Raw genomic sequence first — 18,302 nt, 5'->3', positions numbered from 1 at the left:
TGTAGGCCCCAGGTTTTGGGTTTGGTATTGCCATCTCAGGTGGCCGAGACAACCCTCATTTCCAGAGTGGGGAGACATCCATTGTGATATCTGATGTGCTGAAAGGAGGTCCTGCAGAGGGTCTGCTACAGTAAGTCTTTGAGTTTTTTGTGATGTCATACTAGTGTTTTTTTGTTTGTTTGTTTTTGCACATGTAAATAATTACAGAGAAACCGGTTGTAGGACCACTGTTAGTTAGTTAAAGTAAGCTTCTGTTACATGTTTTCCCTGTTCCATTTTACATTATGTAAACCATCATGTTTTTTTTGTTTCAGAGAAAATGATCGAGTGGTGATGGTCAATGCAGTCTCTATGGACAACGTAGAACATGCCTATGCTGTACAGCAGCTCAGAAAGAGTGGCAAAAATGCAAAGATAGTAAGTCTGACACTGAAGATATTTATTAGAGTTGAGTTTGCATGAAATTGTGTGAATCATAATGACCTCTGAGGTTACATTGTGTGATTTCAGGATTGGGGGCCACTCTGTTGTTTTTTAACATTAATGATGCTGTCATATTTAGATGTGAGGAAGATCACAATAATTACCTCTTTAACACTCAAAAATTTCTGTCTGTCCCCAGACTATTCGTCGGAAAAGGAAAGTGCAGATCCCTGTTTCTCGGCCAGGGGACAGGGAGACTATGTCAGAGCATGAGGAAGAGGACAGTGATGAGGATGATGGCTACCACCACAGTGGTCGTGGTGGCCAAAGTGCCTATGAAGGAGCAAGCGGAGGCCCAGGCACTGGCAGGCGTCACGATCGTGAACGTAGCAACAGCAGCAGGCGGGATCACAGTGCCTCGCGGGAGCGGAGCATCTCACCGCGCTCTGATCGACGATCACAAGCCTCCTCTGCTCCACCCAGGCCAGCCAAGGTCACCCTTGTCAAATCCCGCAAAAATGAAGGTGAGTGACACAACGTCCAAACACTGACAAGTTGCCTATGCTTATTGTGAACACATCCAGTTTACAAATTTACAAGGATTGGAATGTTGACTAGTCTTGGGATGGAAATCAAGAACGTGTTCCAGTTGAGAGGTGGTTCCAAATTATGTGTTCCCTCAGAATTGCATACCTCCGACCTTATCACCTCCCTTCATCAATGCCAGCATGTTTTTCTGACAGTTTGCAAAACACTGCAAAACAATGACAACACACTCTTGCATCTACTCTGATGGAAACTTGCAACAAGGAGTCATGTCAGAGAGGAAGAAACAGTTCAAAGTGCAGCTTCATTTCACAAAGAAAACATTGGTAGTCGTAATGTTGAAATGATCATTTCAAATAAGGGTGGAAAGACAAGCAATATCCTGAACCATCTCTCTACCTAGCATGGGCTTATTTACAGGAATGCCACATATTTGATTCTTTACACACAAATGCCACCACCTCCCAACTCAGCAGCACATCAATTACCAGGGGTGAATATTCTGTGTTATAAACAGTGGTTACTCTAGAGCTTTTGCACACGTCAGTCACATGCAAGCCTTTTTTTCTCCTGTGTTTTTACACTGTCCTCTTCAGACAGATAATAAAATAATTCTTGACACTGAAAACCTGTGCCTAACTTTTTTTCCACACGGAAAATTGATTAATAATGGTAGTAATTGATCGCTATCAATGAGATCTTATCGATTCTCATCCCTTGACTAGTCTATTAATTTACAGGTACAAAGTGCTGTTTAAATTGATTCCCTGTTAATATTACTTTGTTATCCTGTGAAAGCAGAATATGGACTGCGGTTGGCCAGCCACATCTTTGTGAAGGACATCTCTCCTGAGAGCCTTGCTGCAAGAGATGGAAACATCCAGGAGGGAGATGTTGTACTTAAGGTGAGTGTTCCCATGAATGAGCCTGTGAACAAGACAGGGGTTTGAAGGTGGATAAAACACTGTGATTGTGAAATGAACTGATAAAGAAATTATTTGAATGAATGTAACAGATGAATGCGAAAAGAAATAGATTTAAATTCAACAGAAGGAGTGAGGTAGCGTGGAAAAAAAGAAATATCAGATATTCTTTTTTACTGAAAACACAAGTTCACTAGTCTGCTGTGGTAATCTGTGAGCTGCTGAAAGTAGATCACAGAGTGAGGTCACAATTCATTAGTATGCAGGCTCACCAGCAGGAATACCACACATTCCATTATTCCTTTGAATTTTTATCCACTCAATCTCTGAGGAGGGAGAAATCCTCCGTCACAGTAAAGAGATGCATTCAAAATCCAATTTAGTGTATCAGTTGTTCTGTAGAGAGGCAGAGGTATTTTCTAGTCGAAGTGTGATTGGACGACAAAGACCAATGGAAATAAATACAAAAAAATAAATAAAAAGCTTTGCTCTATGCAATATAAATAATATAATACAGCTATTGTGGACTCGGCATCATAAGCCTAATTATATTATACTAGATATTTTTAAACATGTTTATAGCCTCCTCTCCTCTTTATTTAAGACATTTTTATTGTTAATGTGAGGGTGAACTGGGTTGCTCACATTTCCTCTTTGCTTCATAACGATAACCTAGTTTTCAAAAGCACATTATGGGCACTACAGAAAAATTGGAAAGCGAGGATAACTTGTCCGTTCAGTTCTTGTGCTGACCAGCTCCTCTTTTGGCAGATCAATGGCACAGTTACAGAGAACCTGTCACTGATAGATGCCAAGAAGCTGATTGAGAGGTCAAAGGGTAAGTTGAAGATGGTGGTGCAGAGAGACGAGCGAGCCACGCTGCTCAACATTCCTGACCTTGATGACAGCATCCCATCAGCCAATAACTCCGACAGAGATGGTAAGACAGCAGACATGTAGTGTTCATTGCACAAGCTGACTGTTTTTTCAATAGACAAGTTTAAAATTATTTTTATACATTGAAGTAACCATTTTAATCACAGTTAAAGTACTTTCTTTCTTGTTATTTTAATTCTATCTTGATGTACGTCATTGATTAAATGCTAATACTCGTTTAATTTGATTTTCACAGACATTTCAGAAATACATTCACTGACATCAGACCATTCCAATCGATCCCACGGGCGAGGTAGTCGATCACGGTCACCTGACAGGCCCGAGCCATCAGACCATCTCCGTCACTCACCTCGGCAGATCAGCAATGGCAGGTAAGCAAAGAACACATGCACACATCTGACTGCAAATCTGGTGATGGGACACAGCTGTCACATGTGTCACAGTCATGCATCCATACTCCCACCACTCCAGCTGCATACATCATGTTCACACCCACGAGTTAGTGGGTGCTGAGTAAGTACCTTGCACCACTGATGCATAAATCAATAGATAAAGACATTGCATGCATAAACCATCACACTCCCACTGGAGCCATCACTGAGTTCCAATAATGCCTTGCTCTGGGAGTTATTGATCCATCTATTCCCAGTGAAGTAAGGTCTTGTTTTGAAAGTATATTAGATCTAGATCTAACCATTTTATGTATAAAGAATCACCTTCAAATGGTTTAAGGTTGTCTCAGCTTTATAGACACTTTCACTTATGATTATTTACTGTTAAAGGCAAGTTCTTTGTTTTTTTTCTTGAAGTGGGGTTGTATTAGGTACTTATCTGTTGTCTCTAGATGACGGTTGATACAACCCCAGTTAAGGAAAGAAGCTAGAGGACTGTTGTGGAGGCAGTGTATTGAAAGCATATTATAGCCACCTAAAAAGGCCTGTCTTTAAAAAAATCTATATCAGTTTGAGTACATGCTGTATTTAGAACATTTTCCATGCTTAACCTTGATGTCAGACATCCTTTTCTGATAGGAAACCACTGTAACATAAACCAAATATCGCTCTTACTGTTTTTGCCAACTGAGTCTGGTGGCAATATAGGACCCCCCCCCCCCCCCCCCCCCAGTACTGCTGTGTCTCTAAAGTGGGGGCATGCCAAATGCCATCTACTGTAGGTAGTAAACTGACTATGGATAATTATGTCATACCACCCCACTTCAAAAAGTCTGAACTATACCTTTTATACCATTTCTTCTTGTGTTGCCATTACTCATGTAAATGGCCTAAACATGAGTACTCGAAATATTATCTATATTTTAATAATGCAATGTGATTTAATAGCTATTTTCTGCATATGCTCTGTACAAATTCTGTGCTATTCTTCTGATTCATTCTAACATCCATACTGTCTCTTTGTCCTCCTCTTTCCTTACTACCAGTTGGCGTTTCCAGTAAGTTAACTTTGTAGTTTAGAGTCTATGTAGCTTCTTGTAGCTGACAAACATATAGATAGCAAAGGAGAGCTAGAAGATAATGTGCAAGTATGACGTTAGTTTCTCTCAGTCAGCTTACTAGACAGAAAGAAGATACTGAGCTCATTTGAATGGAGCAAGATGACGAGCTCTTGCAGACTTGAATCCAGCCGATAAAATGGGACTGGGGATTAAAACAGGCTTGCCACTTTTTGGTAATTCTGTCAGTGGCTGCAATGAGAAAAGACAGAGGATATGTTGCTGTTTTTGATCACAGTTCATAGCTCTGTTTGATATTCTGAAGTAGGGGTGGGTATTAAATCGGGGCCCTGAATCCATGCTGCCTTCAAGCACTTGTTCTGAGCTGTCAGAGTCTTGTATAACCAGACCTCCATTTCATCATGTTTATATGGGCCTTGGGGCGCAGACACAGAGGGCTGTCATACTCCAAACCAAAAAAAACAGCAATGCTACAGAGAACTATAGCCAGATACAAAACTAAGAGGAGGTGCTATTTCAGGAAGCACTCAAACTCATTGCTAATCAAACAGAGGCAATTTCCTGTAGACTTCTGTGATCTTGATAGGATCAAGGTCTGACTCTGGGAGATACAGCATGGTTGTCAAATCTGCTTTTATAATAAACTGTTTCCCTATAGGACAAAATAGTATCCTTAATAAGATATTACTTACATTGCTTGTTTTGAGCAGACCAAACCCTTGAATGGCTCTTGTAGCTGCAGCATGTTAGCTCAGTTTACTGCTGCTAGTTTAACTTTATGGCTAACTAGCTGCTTGTCATTACATATGACTAGATTAACCTCCAGTTCTGCTAGTTCGTTCGATGCTACATTATGTCAGACTGTGGAGTAACCATCCTTATCTCAATGCAGGATGAGGGCAGGTTCACTGTTGCACAGATTACTTCCAGTGTAAGTGACTACATTTCTCTGGCCAGTATGTTTATTTTGAGCATTACTCACTCTTAACATTTCTATTGCTATTTCCACTATCTTCGCCTACCAAATATGTCCGCCAAGAAGTAAGAATGTTAAGTCAGATATTTTTGTGTAGCAGAGCACATTTTGTGTGACTGGTTAATCTGGTAAGCACATGATGAATTGTCATACAAGGAGTTACACCTTCTTCTCATGTGGTTGTGGTTTACAAAAGAAATAACAGTCTGACTGTCATTAGACTGTGATGTAAGGGAATGTTTTCATTATCTCCCAGTTTGGGAAGGGAAAAAGGAATTTGACATACTTCCCACAGTGCTTTGCCCCAAGCCAGATGGTTCGGTTAACCTGATTGGCTGCAGGGCTAAGAGGCATTCTTGTGCAGAGGGCATGATGCTGTTCCATGTATTTGAATACAGCAGATCATCATCTTAGTGAGCATGAGTTTTGAGTTGCATGAAGTTTACAGATGCAAAAGCTTTCTGTTTTATCTTTTATGGAATTTAACTCAAAAGCCTCTAGATAAGCATCATGGTTCAACTTACAGATACACTTGTGTGAGTAATTAGTTTTTGTTTTTAAATTATTGCTTAGCTTTTGTTAATGATATGTCTTAATTGTTTGTTAGTCTACTAGAGTGAAATTTTGCTGTTGAATGTTATTTTGTTTGTTTTGTAGAGTTTGTGTTATATCTAGTCAATGTTCTGTAAATATTTTAAAGCTTGTAGAGAGTCCCAGTCCTGTTCTGTTAAGCAATGTAGAGATTCTGGTGTGGCAGTATTATATTTTGCAATGTTTATTAATGTCTGTGCAGCCACATCTCTTCTGCTCCTTCACTTTTTCTCTTTTGCTCACTTGCTCTCTCTAGCTTGTGCCCATACTGTAAGAATGTGTAAGCAAAGGGATTGAACAAAGGCTTCTGTCAAATGGTGTTTGTCAGTGGGAAGCCTTTTTTTAGCACCATTCTGCAGCAAGAAAAAGCAGATTTAGGCCATAACATTCTCTCTCACTCCTCTCTGTCCCTCTGTCTCTCTCACTCCTCTCTGTCCCTCTGTCTCTTGCTCTGTTTGTCTCTCTCTTTTCCCTCTGTCTCTCACGCTCTCTCATTCATCCATTACACACACACACACACACACACACACACACACACATACATTCTGTCTTACTCTCCCTTTCATTACAATTCTGTTATTTATCCTCAAGCTCAACTGCAGCTCTCATCCTTCTCACTCAACAACAGACTCACATACAGGTCTTTCTGATGCTGTTTCTGCTGACATAGAACAATTGCAAAGATCGGACTCATGTAAAAATGAATTGTATTGAGAGCTGCTTGATAAAACAGACATAGAAAAAGGCCATTCTGTGATGTAAAATATGGCATATGCATGTAAATGGATGTATATGTGTTGTTTTACCATGTTTTATTGCGTGAATTTTGATGATTACAATGTACTGTACATTTTGAGCATAAGAGAAGTTGCTTAGTCTGAGCTGGTGGCACAGTCTGCACCTTCACATTCTTCTACAAAAGCTCCTGAATACAGCTCAAGTGCGCTGCCAGCCGGCAGTCATGTGACCAGAATGGAATTCAACCATTGTTTTAAGCAGCAGAGCTTTTTCTACTCTGTTAGACTTGGCCTACTAGACACACACACACAGACACACACACACACACTCACACTCACACACACACACACACACACACACACACACACACACAGTTTTCCCTCGTTTATTTTATCCAGGTTAAACAGGAACTTGGACTGAAAAGTATCCTAACTCAGGAGTTTATGTTGGGAGGCTTGGTCTTACTTTTAATTTCCAAGTCACATTTTTCCAGAAGTCTCATGTGAACACCCATTTTATTGACCATTCAGTAACCTTTCACAGGCAGAGAAATAAAACATTCAATAAAAACCTTTCTGCTCCAACTAAATATCTGTTTCTGTTAGGAATGTGGTTTGCCTTTGACATACTGCATAGACAACACGTTTTTTTCTCAACAACTTTAGACTGGTGACGTATTTGCAGGGTCTTTTTGACAGATATGTACATCCTTTTTAATTGCTTATTGTCATCTCAACCATTTTTCTTTCCATGTGCTCTTTTCACGTAATCCATTGTCCTTGCCGTTTCCTTTTGGGTTCATTTTAGTGACTGAATCTTCCAGGTTACACCAGCACAGGACATAACTATAAAAACACTTACAAAACCATTTGGCCATTTTAAACACAATAAATACAGTCATTTAAGGAATGGATTAATGTGCACTGTCAGTTTTGTTTATAGCATTGACAGTTCACATGTGCTGCATTGTGATGTGTTATTTTTGTTTATTTTAGCCATCGAAGTCGAGATGAGGATCGCATATCCAAACCAGGGGCCATATCCACACCGGTGAAAAGCTCTGATGATGGCGTCTTGTCACAGGCCAGCGACCAGGCGAGCTCCCGAGATGACAAACAGTTACCTCCGCTGCCTGGTACAGACACCTCTACCCATCAGCCCTCAGATTTAGGGGATTGTTGTGGTCTCTCATGTTTGTGTTAGCTTTCACCATGCATTATAATTTGACGTGTCATTGTCATTAGTACAAAACAAAAAAGTTAGCAAATTAAAAGAATTAGCAAATTAAAACAGTTAAATTTATGTTTTACACAGTGTCCCAACTTTTACAGTAAGGTTACAATGTAGTAAAGCTTAGCCTGCATACTTCTGTACTTTATTCAGCTTTTTCCTTAAGAGCTGTGCCTGAAGACATATTATTTTCAAGACAAACTGTAAGTTTCAAAACATGAGACAGTTTGTCAGATACACTTTCACACTAAACTCAACTGTTACTGTTTAAAGCACCTAAAACATACAATCTTAACATCTGTTTATTATGTAATATCATTGTTTGAAAGGTTATTAATAACTGCAAATGACATTTTGACACATCTTTCTCAGTAGGGCTGGGCGATATGTATCTAATAAATAATATCTCTCGTTGAGCTCTGTTTCTCAGTCTTCTCAAAGAACTATTAACCTTACAAGTCAAAATCTGAGGAAAAAGGGTATAATATTCCAAACAAATACAAATCCCCAAATCTGACATGGATTAAGTTTGATGCTTTCACTTTCAATCTTGGTTTCACTATTACCCAGCACTTGGTTAAATATCTTCACTGCAATAAAAATAATTACTCTTGTATTGTTCTGCATAGATTGTTTACAATCTGATTCTTCACAATCTAATTGTTTTTTTTTTTATATATGTGTGTTATTCTACTTACTATGTTTGTGTTTGTGGCAGAACCAAAGCCAGTTTATGCACAGCCTGGGCAGCCTGACGTGGACCTGCCTGTCAGCCCCTCTGATGCCCCTGTACCGAGCGCCGCTCATGATGACAGCATCCTCAGGTAAATGTTCTGATTGCTCCAAAGCACCTTCAAGTATTGAGTGCAGATGCGCATGGATGTAGAGCGCATAATAAATAATTCACTTTGATAATAACAGTGAATTATATAATTCAAAGTAGTTTACCTGTCATATACTTTAAATTTAGTTCAGATTAAGGCAGAGATTCTGCTGGTCAGTTTATGTTGGCTTTGTTCTTACATCACACTCTTGCCTGAATACAGACTGTGTTTTGTGTCTCTTAGAATGATTGTTTTTAAATCCACAATTTGGTGACCTTTTGCTTAATTCTACCTGTCTACCCATGTTCTTCCTCAGGCCGAGTATGAAGCTGGTCAAGTTCAAGAAGGGAGAGAGTGTCGGTCTGCGGTTAGCGGGAGGGAACGACGTGGGAATTTTTGTGGCAGGAGTTTTGGAGGACAGTCCTGCAGCCAAGGAGGGACTAGAGGAGGGAGACCAGATTCTCAGGGTAAGATACACTGTTTTTTGTGAAATAGTGGTGAGAGATCACCACAGAACTTCCTGGAGATACCTGATGTGTTTGCCATGTACTCTATGTGTTTGACCAGTTTTTAGATATGCACTTGTACATGACATATATTTGAGAGAGAGAGAGAGAGAGAGAGAGAGAGAGAGAGAGAGAGAGTGTATCACAAAGGCAGCAGATAATGATATGTTTTGAAAGAAAAGATAATTGTCTTTGTGTTAGATTTAAAATCATTAAAGGCTGAAGACCAAAACTGAAATAAGTATATCTAAGTTGGTTTTCACAACAGAAGATGACTATTTATAGCATTCAGCAAAAACTGTCCTGTCATACAACTGAGGCTGTCCTTTCTTTGCACCGTCAGTCAAAGCGCTCCCAAAACCTCCTCAGGCTGCGCTGTCATTTATCAAATATGCCAGCCTTGGTTGGAAAAAAAAAAGAAAGTGTTGGGGAGAAATCTGCTGCATGCATTTAGGTTTTACATTGGTTTCAGGGTTGTGTGAATATGTGAAGACAAAGAAGATCTTGGTTGATTAAAAATCCCATCAACCAACTCCATGACTGATGGAGAAAGAATATCTTCATGTTATCTGTATTTTAACTAAATCAGGCACAGTGCACAGACTGACTCAACACAAAAAGGCTTTGGTTTTAATCAAAGCTACACAATGAACTTTCTGCAGTTTGATCATTTCTTTTTCACACAAATCTATATCATTACCTTCAGGGTATGTTCATCATCAAAATTTGGGGTTAAAAACAGCAGCAACACAAACACACCAGCGATGAAGGTCATATAGGATTCCATACGCAAACAAGGTCAATGCTAAGACAGTTCACATTGCAGTATAAGCTTAAAATTAGGCCTAATGTTCACACTGTCCCTCAGTATTACAGTGTTAGTCCAATATTGTCCCAACCTGTGAGAGTGACCCCATTAACAAAAACATGATAGTGCCAAATTCAACAGGATAGCCTACAAAATAAAAACTAACCCTGTATGAAAATGGCAAAACTTGCAGCTGGTAAGTTTGAAGTCGGGTAACGGACTGCTGGTATTGATACAAAGTTGAATACAAAAATTACATCAGGTTTACATTTATCCTTCCCACCCCCCACAATAATGGATTAAGAAACACCTCTCTGCTTGTGACAACAGAGAGTGTTCAGTGAGAATTTGGTCAGACAAGAGCATTATGACCAACCAATCGACCTAGTAGTGACTCAGGGTGAGTAGATCATGTCAATGCCTTGCAATCACAGTGTGCTGTCTTAGTATTACAAAGCTTGCAAGATGATTCTAAGACATTGCTTTTTGTATTAAGAAATAATAAACTGTGCATCAACTGAACAAATTGTTTCCATATAACATGCATGAAGGTGGGAAGAACATCTGGTGTTATTGTCAAAATAGACAAGCAGTAGCTGCCCACACTAACTTAGATAATCAGCGGTGAAACTATGTTATCCCATGTCCACAATAGTTTTATTTCTGTGCAAGGAGATCTTGGGAATACAGTACAATGTATCCGTCAGTCTATGAGTCATTCAGGGCTTAGCCTCGTGTCAAAACTCCCCTTGTTTCCAATCTGACGACACAATAGAGGTCGTTCTTGCACTCTGACCTTGGAACAGTTGACGTTCTGTTTCACCAAACACTAGAGTAACATTGTTGAGGGAATGATGGAAACCCTCTTGATGTCAGCGTTGGATCCATTCTGACATGTTTATATACAAGCCAAGGATTACACCTGCTATGTTTAATGCTGCAACTGTGAAGCTACGTAGTGGAGCTTTGTGCAGAAGAGGCTGAAGCCATGACATTAACATTTATGGACTGCATTTATCTGATAAACAAAGCTGTCCATTACCTTATCTCCTTCTCTTAATGAGTATACTATGTCTTGTCTTCCTTTCACTCCACAGCATAGATCTCTTTTACGCCTGTGTGTGTTCTCTCCACTGTACAAACACACTTTAGAGACTTCCAGGACATTGTTTTCCATCTTTACACAGTTTCCCTTTGGTCATGGTGTGCTAGTGGAGATAAAGACGTCAAGCCCTCCTGTTTCTGGGAAGGATAAAGGTGTCTTTCTGAGGTTCAATGACTCAGTCCATGTGTTTCTGGTTCCCCTGCTGCCCCTCAAGCAGAGTCAATAAACAGCAGTTATTGTGTTTGGGACAGCAGCAGGAGGTGAGGAGGAGGCTGTTCAGTTGTAGGGGGAATACATCGCCCTGCTTCTGTTGAGGAACATGTTTTTCTTTTCCAGTGCTGCTCCTATTCTGTGAGAAGTCAAGTGAGCTGCTCAAGGTTTTAAATTTGTCAAAAGAAAAATTGAGGTTTAAGAAAGTTGAAAAACAAGAGGAATGTACACTCTAAACCAGTAGCTTTGAACCTTTTTTAAGCCTTTAACAGTGATGACTTAAAAACAGTACGATGAAGTTAGCCCACAATAAAATGAGATTAAGAGTTTATAATTTGCTGTTTTTATGTGTTCCATAAGTCTTATTCCATAAGTCTAATTTGACCTTAAATTGGAATTTTAAATCAATTTTCTTTCTCCATTTTCTTTTTTTCTGTGAATACTTTATTTTTTCCATGACTTCATACATGCTTGATTTCTTCCAAATTTACAATTCATGATAATGAGAATTAATTTAAGAACTAGATTAAATAAAACAAATAAATAAGGTATTGTTTTTGGAGTTAAAAAAATAAATCAAATCAAACAAGCAAACACTAATGACAATAACAGTAAAACACTAAGAAAACAATTTTAAAAAATGAATAGGGATATGTCAGACAGGTTTGATACTACACACACCTATGTAGATTAAATACATTCACATTTATATATCTACATTTAGCCATACAAACATATTCATACACAAATCTACTTATATACATGCATGGGCATTCATGTAAATTACAGGAAGTGGTCAGTTAGTCACTTTGATAATTTTCAGCTAAAATCCACATCAAACACATCTTCCATATTCTTTACTTTGTGTGTCACTTTCTCCATGAGTTGTTGGACTGTAAGTTGATTTCTTCTTTGTCTTCTATTCTGCATCTATAGGTGAATAATGTGGACTTTGCAAACATCATCCGGGAGGAGGCTGTGCTGTTTCTGCTGGATCTTCCAAGGGGAGAAGAAGTTACTATTCTGGCTCAGAAGAAGAAGGATGGTGAGTGGTGGCAGTTCAAAGTACTGTGTTAGTGGTGTAAATACATCAGGCATTAACACCAGCATATTTAAGAGATTGCTGAAATCATTTATTTTATTTTCTGCTTTTCTTTAGTGTATCGGAGAATAGTGGAATCAGATGTAGGCGACTCCTTCTACATCCGGACACATTTTGAATATGAGAAAGAGTCGCCGTACGGGCTGAGCTTTAACAAGGGTGAGGTGTTCCGTGTTGTAGACACTCTCTACAATGGAAAATTAGGCTCCTGGCTCGCTATCCGTATTGGCAAGAACCATCAGGAAGTGGAAAGAGGCATCATTCCCAACAAAAACAGGTAAATGAAGTTTCAGGTCACACCTTCTAATACCTGTACATCTTGTTTTGGCACTTTATGAATGGGCAAGGGTGGAGCCATGGAAGCATTGTAGTTTATTGGGAGTTACTCATTTGTTTAGTCTACTGTATTTCATACATTTATCATGATACTTGCTCCTTATTATTTGTATTTCTGTGATTTTGTTTAAGAAAAAGTTTTAGTTCTGTGATATAGTCTGTTTTAGACTGTATTTAAAAGTAGGGCATATTTAACATTTAACATCCCATGTGAAAGCAAAATGGTTTTGTGAGGATCTACAAGTTGAGGTTTGTGAGGACATTGTGCGAGGATGTCTGAGGATATGAAGTAGAGATCATGATCAGCCAACAGCGTTGTTTTATGTAGGCCTGTGTCCCTACAGTCTTCAACAGCCTCTGGCAGTGTTCACACAGAGATTCCTCACTGTCCTGTTGACCGAGAACTCATAGCTTCCACACGCCACATGCATTTTTATCACACACATTTAGCATTGTGAAGTATACCTCAGCTTCTCTGCCAAGTTAAACTTGTTTCCCTGGATATTCGTTCAAAACAGAACCATAAAATCACATGCTGAATTGAAAAATATTTTTTAAACACACATCAAAGGAAGACCATTATTATTCAAAGCCACTAGAGTTGAGGTTTTACCCCCCGTAGGCCTACTGTTTTTTCACCTGACCTGTTTGTGTTGGTTTCCAGTTATTTCCTTTGGAAATAAAAAAAAAAGTATTGACTTATTTGCATTGATCCAGTTATATAAACTTCAATTGGAAAGTGATAACTTTTTTTTTGCTTTAACTAAGTAAAGCAAATGCAACACCATTCACATTTAGACTGCTTCCCAACAAGCCTCATTTCTGCAATGCAAATCTGTCTGCTACCAGGCATGATTTTTCCCAGGAAAATGATTACACCATTATTGACTAAATTAATGAACAAATTCAACCCCTGCTGTACTTAATTGTTTGTGCAAAGCAATAACATTACCCAAACTATGTTATTACAATGCAATGCCCATCATTACAATAGCATTCAATTTACCTCTTCGGTGAACATGCTTCTTTCTTCTGTCTTATTTCCAAAGTGGTGATGATAATTTCTCTACAGAGTTAAGCTCTGAGGGAATGGAAGGCGATCTGGTGTTGTGTACACGTATTTTCTCTGTGACAGCTGCACAAATAAAAATGTCACTTAGAAATGCAGGATATAATGTCATTATGTCAGTATTGAGCTATACATTCGATTATTTGGCCCTCAAGACAACATTTCAATTAACTTATATCTAAAATGGCTTTTAAACCTTGTACATCCCCTAGGAATCATCAGCATTTGTTCAGTCAATAATGGAAAGTACTCCATAATCAGTTTGACAACCATTCACTGTTCAGTACTGTCCAATGCTGTTACAGTCACAGTACCAGCATATCATCACGGCCTGTCTCTCCAAACAGTAGTGAGTTGTGAATGCTAAATACCTGAACTAACTAAAAAAACGTGACCTTGATTTTAGTTTTGAAGTCCTAACAGCTGACCGTGCTCCTCCTCTCTGTCCAGAGCTGAACAGCTGTCCAGTGTGCAGTACACCCTCCCCAAAACACCAGGTGGCGACAGAGCTGACTTCTGGAGATTCCGAGGATTGCGAAGCTCAAAGAGGAATTTGCGGAAGAGCAGGGAGGACCTGTCGGCCCAGCCAGTTCAGACCAAGTTCCCTGCCTATGAGAGGGTTGTTCTGAGGGAAGGTAAGACTACACAGCAATCAAGTGGTGACTCAAACATATATTTATACTTTATTGTAGGCGGACAAATGTCAACTAGCTAAGAGAAACACAATCAGTTTTGGATGCTTAAATAATTAGTTATTAATGAAAAATGCATCACCTTATTGAGGATTGTCTTTCTAAGTGTTACATGATGTGAACCTTTGTTCTCATGCAGCTGGGTTCCTGAGGCCTGTGGTTATCTTTGGACCAATAGCAGACGTGGGCAGAGAGAAACTGGCCAGGGAGGAGCCAGACATTTTTGAACTAGCAAGTAAGTAATTAAATAGCAATCTCCCTCTTTTCTAAAGTGCGTGCTTCATGTAGTGTCCCTCTGTATGGCTTGCATTGATAGGACACTGGACTGTTACAGTAGCTTACACATCACACATCACTGAAGCTGAGGGCTGTTTAACTTCTTACTATCTACCAAATATAGTGGCCGTTATCTAATAGATGTTGATTTGTAAATCTAATAGATGTTGAACAATAACTCTCCTGACTTGCTGCCAATGAAAAGAGACATCAGGCATCACTACTGCTTTGCTGTAAGAATTGATACAACAGTGGATTGACACACAGCTTGTTGAAGCTGCAGACTTGATGCAGCTTGAGTGTTTCTTTTTGATTAAAAACACCAACATAATTGTTGATTTGGCAATGTTTTTTTATGATTACAGATCAGAATAAGAGGATGACAAAGTACTAACTTTAGTGTTTTTCTGTAGAAATGAACCGCTGCAGTTGGGTGTTTAAAATTTTTTAGCTTAAAGTGCACATGGGAGAAACTTACCCTGAAGGCTTTCTGTCAGAAAGGTGAGGTCACATAGCATAAAGAGCAACAAAAGTCTACACCAGTATCAGCTGGAGGTGGCTGAATAGGTTAAGCACAGGTTTTCCACCCACAATGCTACTCTTCAACTCCCTTGCAATGCTGTTGACTTTTTTTGTTAGACTCAGTTGACTTTGTATATTTAGTTTGCTTATTATTATCATTATTTTCAGCTAAATAGACTGTTAGGAACATGTTAGAAAAACCCTGAAGGTTACCTTCTCCCATGTGATTTTAAAGCAAATTCCTCCCAAAAATATTTTTGCAATTACTTGCTTATTTAATAGACGGCATTCTGCTTAAATCCAGAATACTATTACTACTAGATATATTCCCAGTTTACTGTATTCTAGTAGGTCAATTAGTCAGGTTAGACAAATTGAGTCTGCTATTTCCTGTGTTTGTTTATAGCTTCTTTTTCCTCCTCTGTGTATTGCTCACTCTTCTACACTCCAAGCAGAGCTGCACACTCCCTTTTCATTCCAGTCCCCATCCACTGCCTCTCACTTCATGAAATTGCAAGCTTCTTTAATGTGTGGTTTTTGTACACTCAGTATTGAATTTCAGTCACTTAAAGTGCACAAACACACATTCCAGTGCAACCACACACATATTCAGTACACACCCCACATAAACAGTGATTCCATTGATTGATGTTTATTTGCGTAACTTCAGTGATGTTTGTATAACTGTATTTTCTTTTCAGAAACACAGCAACAACAAGGAGGGGAAAGTATGTCACTTAGTGCATCAACTTTTTTTTTTTTTATTTGATTCAGTGAATGGCAGATAATCTGTGAGCTGCTGTTTGGTGGCTAGCTGACCTATAGTTGTTCAAATAATGGGTGTAGGGGAATAGCACTTGATTTAGGAATTCACATTTGTCATTACAATTGGAGTTGGTGTATATTAGCATGATGCACAGTCTTGTAAAATGAATCACAGAAGACTGAAGAATTTGCAATATCATATTTACACACAGCTAGTTCTCAATTGACAATGAATTAATTAATCTACCTTTGACTTACTGACTAAAATTGCAGTTGATTCAAACAAACAAAATAACATTGGTATCAATGAAAATATGTCTATTTAAGAATTTTAAAAATCTCTGCTGCATAAGTAAAGGGTTTTGTACACCTAAACCTGGTTTATTAATTGTTAATTAATTTGAATTCTGTTTAGAAAATGTCTTTGTTTTCCATTATACAAATTCTTGCCCAAATTAAAGTCTCTAAGGAAGTGTGTGTCATTGTGATATTGCATGTTGCATATGGAAGAGATTGATGTACAGTATTTTTTAATGATTACAGTATTAACTTTATGAATTTAGTGGTATTCCCCTCCTAATGGCAGTTTGCATCCAGTAGAGAGAGACAGCATGTTGAGCTGTGCAGTTAATATGCCATGGAAACTGTGTGAAGTTGCTTTAAAAAATAAAATAAAATAAAATAAAAATCTTAAGAAAATGATAAAAAAAAAATAAAATAAGGCAGAATAGACTGGAAATGTTAAGTTAATTTTAGTTTGACCTCATTTTTGTCTTTTTGTACTAATTTTTCCATCTTTGCCCATAAAATACCACATGCTAAAAATGATTGGCAGCATATCCATATTGCATTTACTGGTCAATTGGAGACTTTGCCCATAAAAATGCCCTGCAGTGGATAGATTTTAATGAAGAAATCCCCACAATATCCCCATAACAATACATATCATGTAGTATTAATGAAATACGAATAAATGGTCAAACATCACAGCAATCAACTCAAAGATTAACCACTTATCTGTGTGTATCATTAACTTTGTGCATTCTGGCTCATTATCCTTATAGGATTATGTCAAAACTATCACCCGATATCTAAATATTTGGATATCAGATTAAAGCTAGACCAAAAGTGTATTATTATGACATCTGATCCAAATCTGTCATTTAATGGCTTGCAGGACAGACCACATTAAAGTCTGTGAAAGCACGAATCAATGTGTGTGTGTGTGTGTGTGTGTGTGTGTGTGTGTGTGTGTGTGTGTGTGTGTGTGTGTGTCTCTGTCTCTGTCTCTGTCTCTGTCTCTGTCTCTGTCTGTCCCTCTCTGTCCCTCTCTCTCTCTTTCTCTGTCTGTCTATCTAAGTATTCATAATGCATTTGGGGAAGTATAAAACCCCTAAATTTTATATAGACAGGGACTGTACTGAAGCCCAGCATTAAATTTTGAATACTGCTGCATACGCTTGAATCTCGACTTGTTGCATGGCTATATTTATCTGCTCTGTTTTAAAATGTTTTGGGTAGTTTAGAACAGAGTATTTATAGATCATAAATCCCAGTAGAATTTTAGAAATGAAGCTTTGCCCTATGATGTGTTTGATTCATTATTATATTCAACATTCTGGTGAGATGATGCCCTCCTTTGAACCTTGTGTGTCTAGGCAGGAAACCATTGCTTATCTTTACATGAATCATAAACCCCTCTACACATCCTTGCTTAAATCCTCGAGGCTTACAATGACACCGTATTCTCATTAATCCCAAATGACCCTTGTGCTCTTGTATCTGCATATTTTATGTCAACGTTTCTCACATAACACATTTTTTGCACCATAATTTCCACTGTTACATGCAATTGCACACACACATTCTTTATACACCTGATTTAATTTCCCTAAACCTACCCAAAATACCTAATGACTATTGCATGAATTGGCTGCTGTCCTCATTTTGTCTTTTTACTATCTAGCTGTTTTCACAAACGTACACTTGTCCTCTCCTGTACGGAGATTATTATTCCATATTTAACAGCTTTATTTATGGGAGTTGACAACTGCACGCTACAAGGATGTCTAAATGGGGCACAGCCTGTGTTTATTGTTGTTTGTCTGTTGTGTTGATGTGATACAGTGACTCTGTCCATTTGTCTCCCATAGAGAGTGAACCCAGAGATGCAGGAACTGACCAGAAAAGCTCTGGCATCATTCGCCTGCACACCATTAAACAGATCATTGACCGGGTGAGACAAGCTACATCTGCACAAACATTGAAATACAGAAACTAAAGTTAGAGATA

The 18,302-nt window shown here is 38.6% G+C and overlaps 1 protein-coding gene across 10 annotated transcripts in view; it reads left to right on the top strand.

The window, feature by feature from the left end:
• The window catches only part of tjp1a (tight junction protein 1a), a 128,276-nt gene that overhangs the window by 91,645 nt on the left and 18,329 nt on the right, over positions 1-18,302 (top strand). For 5 of the 10 annotated variants that reach the window (XM_084716295.1, XM_084716288.1, XM_084716283.1 and 2 more), the window contains 15 exons: positions 6-130; positions 315-417; positions 623-947; positions 1,771-1,874; positions 2,664-2,832; positions 3,025-3,160; positions 7,561-7,700; positions 8,514-8,619; positions 8,936-9,086; positions 12,185-12,293; positions 12,408-12,627; positions 14,206-14,390; positions 14,587-14,682; positions 15,947-15,973; positions 18,164-18,246. In XM_084716295.1, coding sequence (XP_084572421.1) covers positions 6-130; positions 315-417; positions 623-947; positions 1,771-1,874; positions 2,664-2,832; positions 3,025-3,160; positions 7,561-7,700; positions 8,514-8,619; positions 8,936-9,086; positions 12,185-12,293; positions 12,408-12,627; positions 14,206-14,390; positions 14,587-14,682; positions 15,947-15,973; positions 18,164-18,246 — 2,079 coding nt within the window. The remainder of the gene's footprint in view (positions 1-5; positions 131-314; positions 418-622; positions 948-1,770; positions 1,875-2,663; positions 2,833-3,024; positions 3,161-7,560; positions 7,701-8,513; positions 8,620-8,935; positions 9,087-12,184; positions 12,294-12,407; positions 12,628-14,205; positions 14,391-14,586; positions 14,683-15,946; positions 15,974-18,163; positions 18,247-18,302) is intronic. The other 5 variants (XM_084716301.1, XM_084716328.1, XM_084716275.1 and 2 more) reach the window with 1 other exon arrangement.

This window comes from Lutjanus erythropterus, chromosome 1, assembly GCF_056507025.1.
Source record: "Lutjanus erythropterus isolate fLutEry1 chromosome 1, fLutEry1.hap2, whole genome shotgun sequence".
NCBI classification, from domain to species: domain Eukaryota; kingdom Metazoa; phylum Chordata; class Actinopteri; order Lutjaniformes; family Lutjanidae; genus Lutjanus; species Lutjanus erythropterus.
This window is presented reverse-complemented; position numbering and strand designations above follow the sequence as displayed.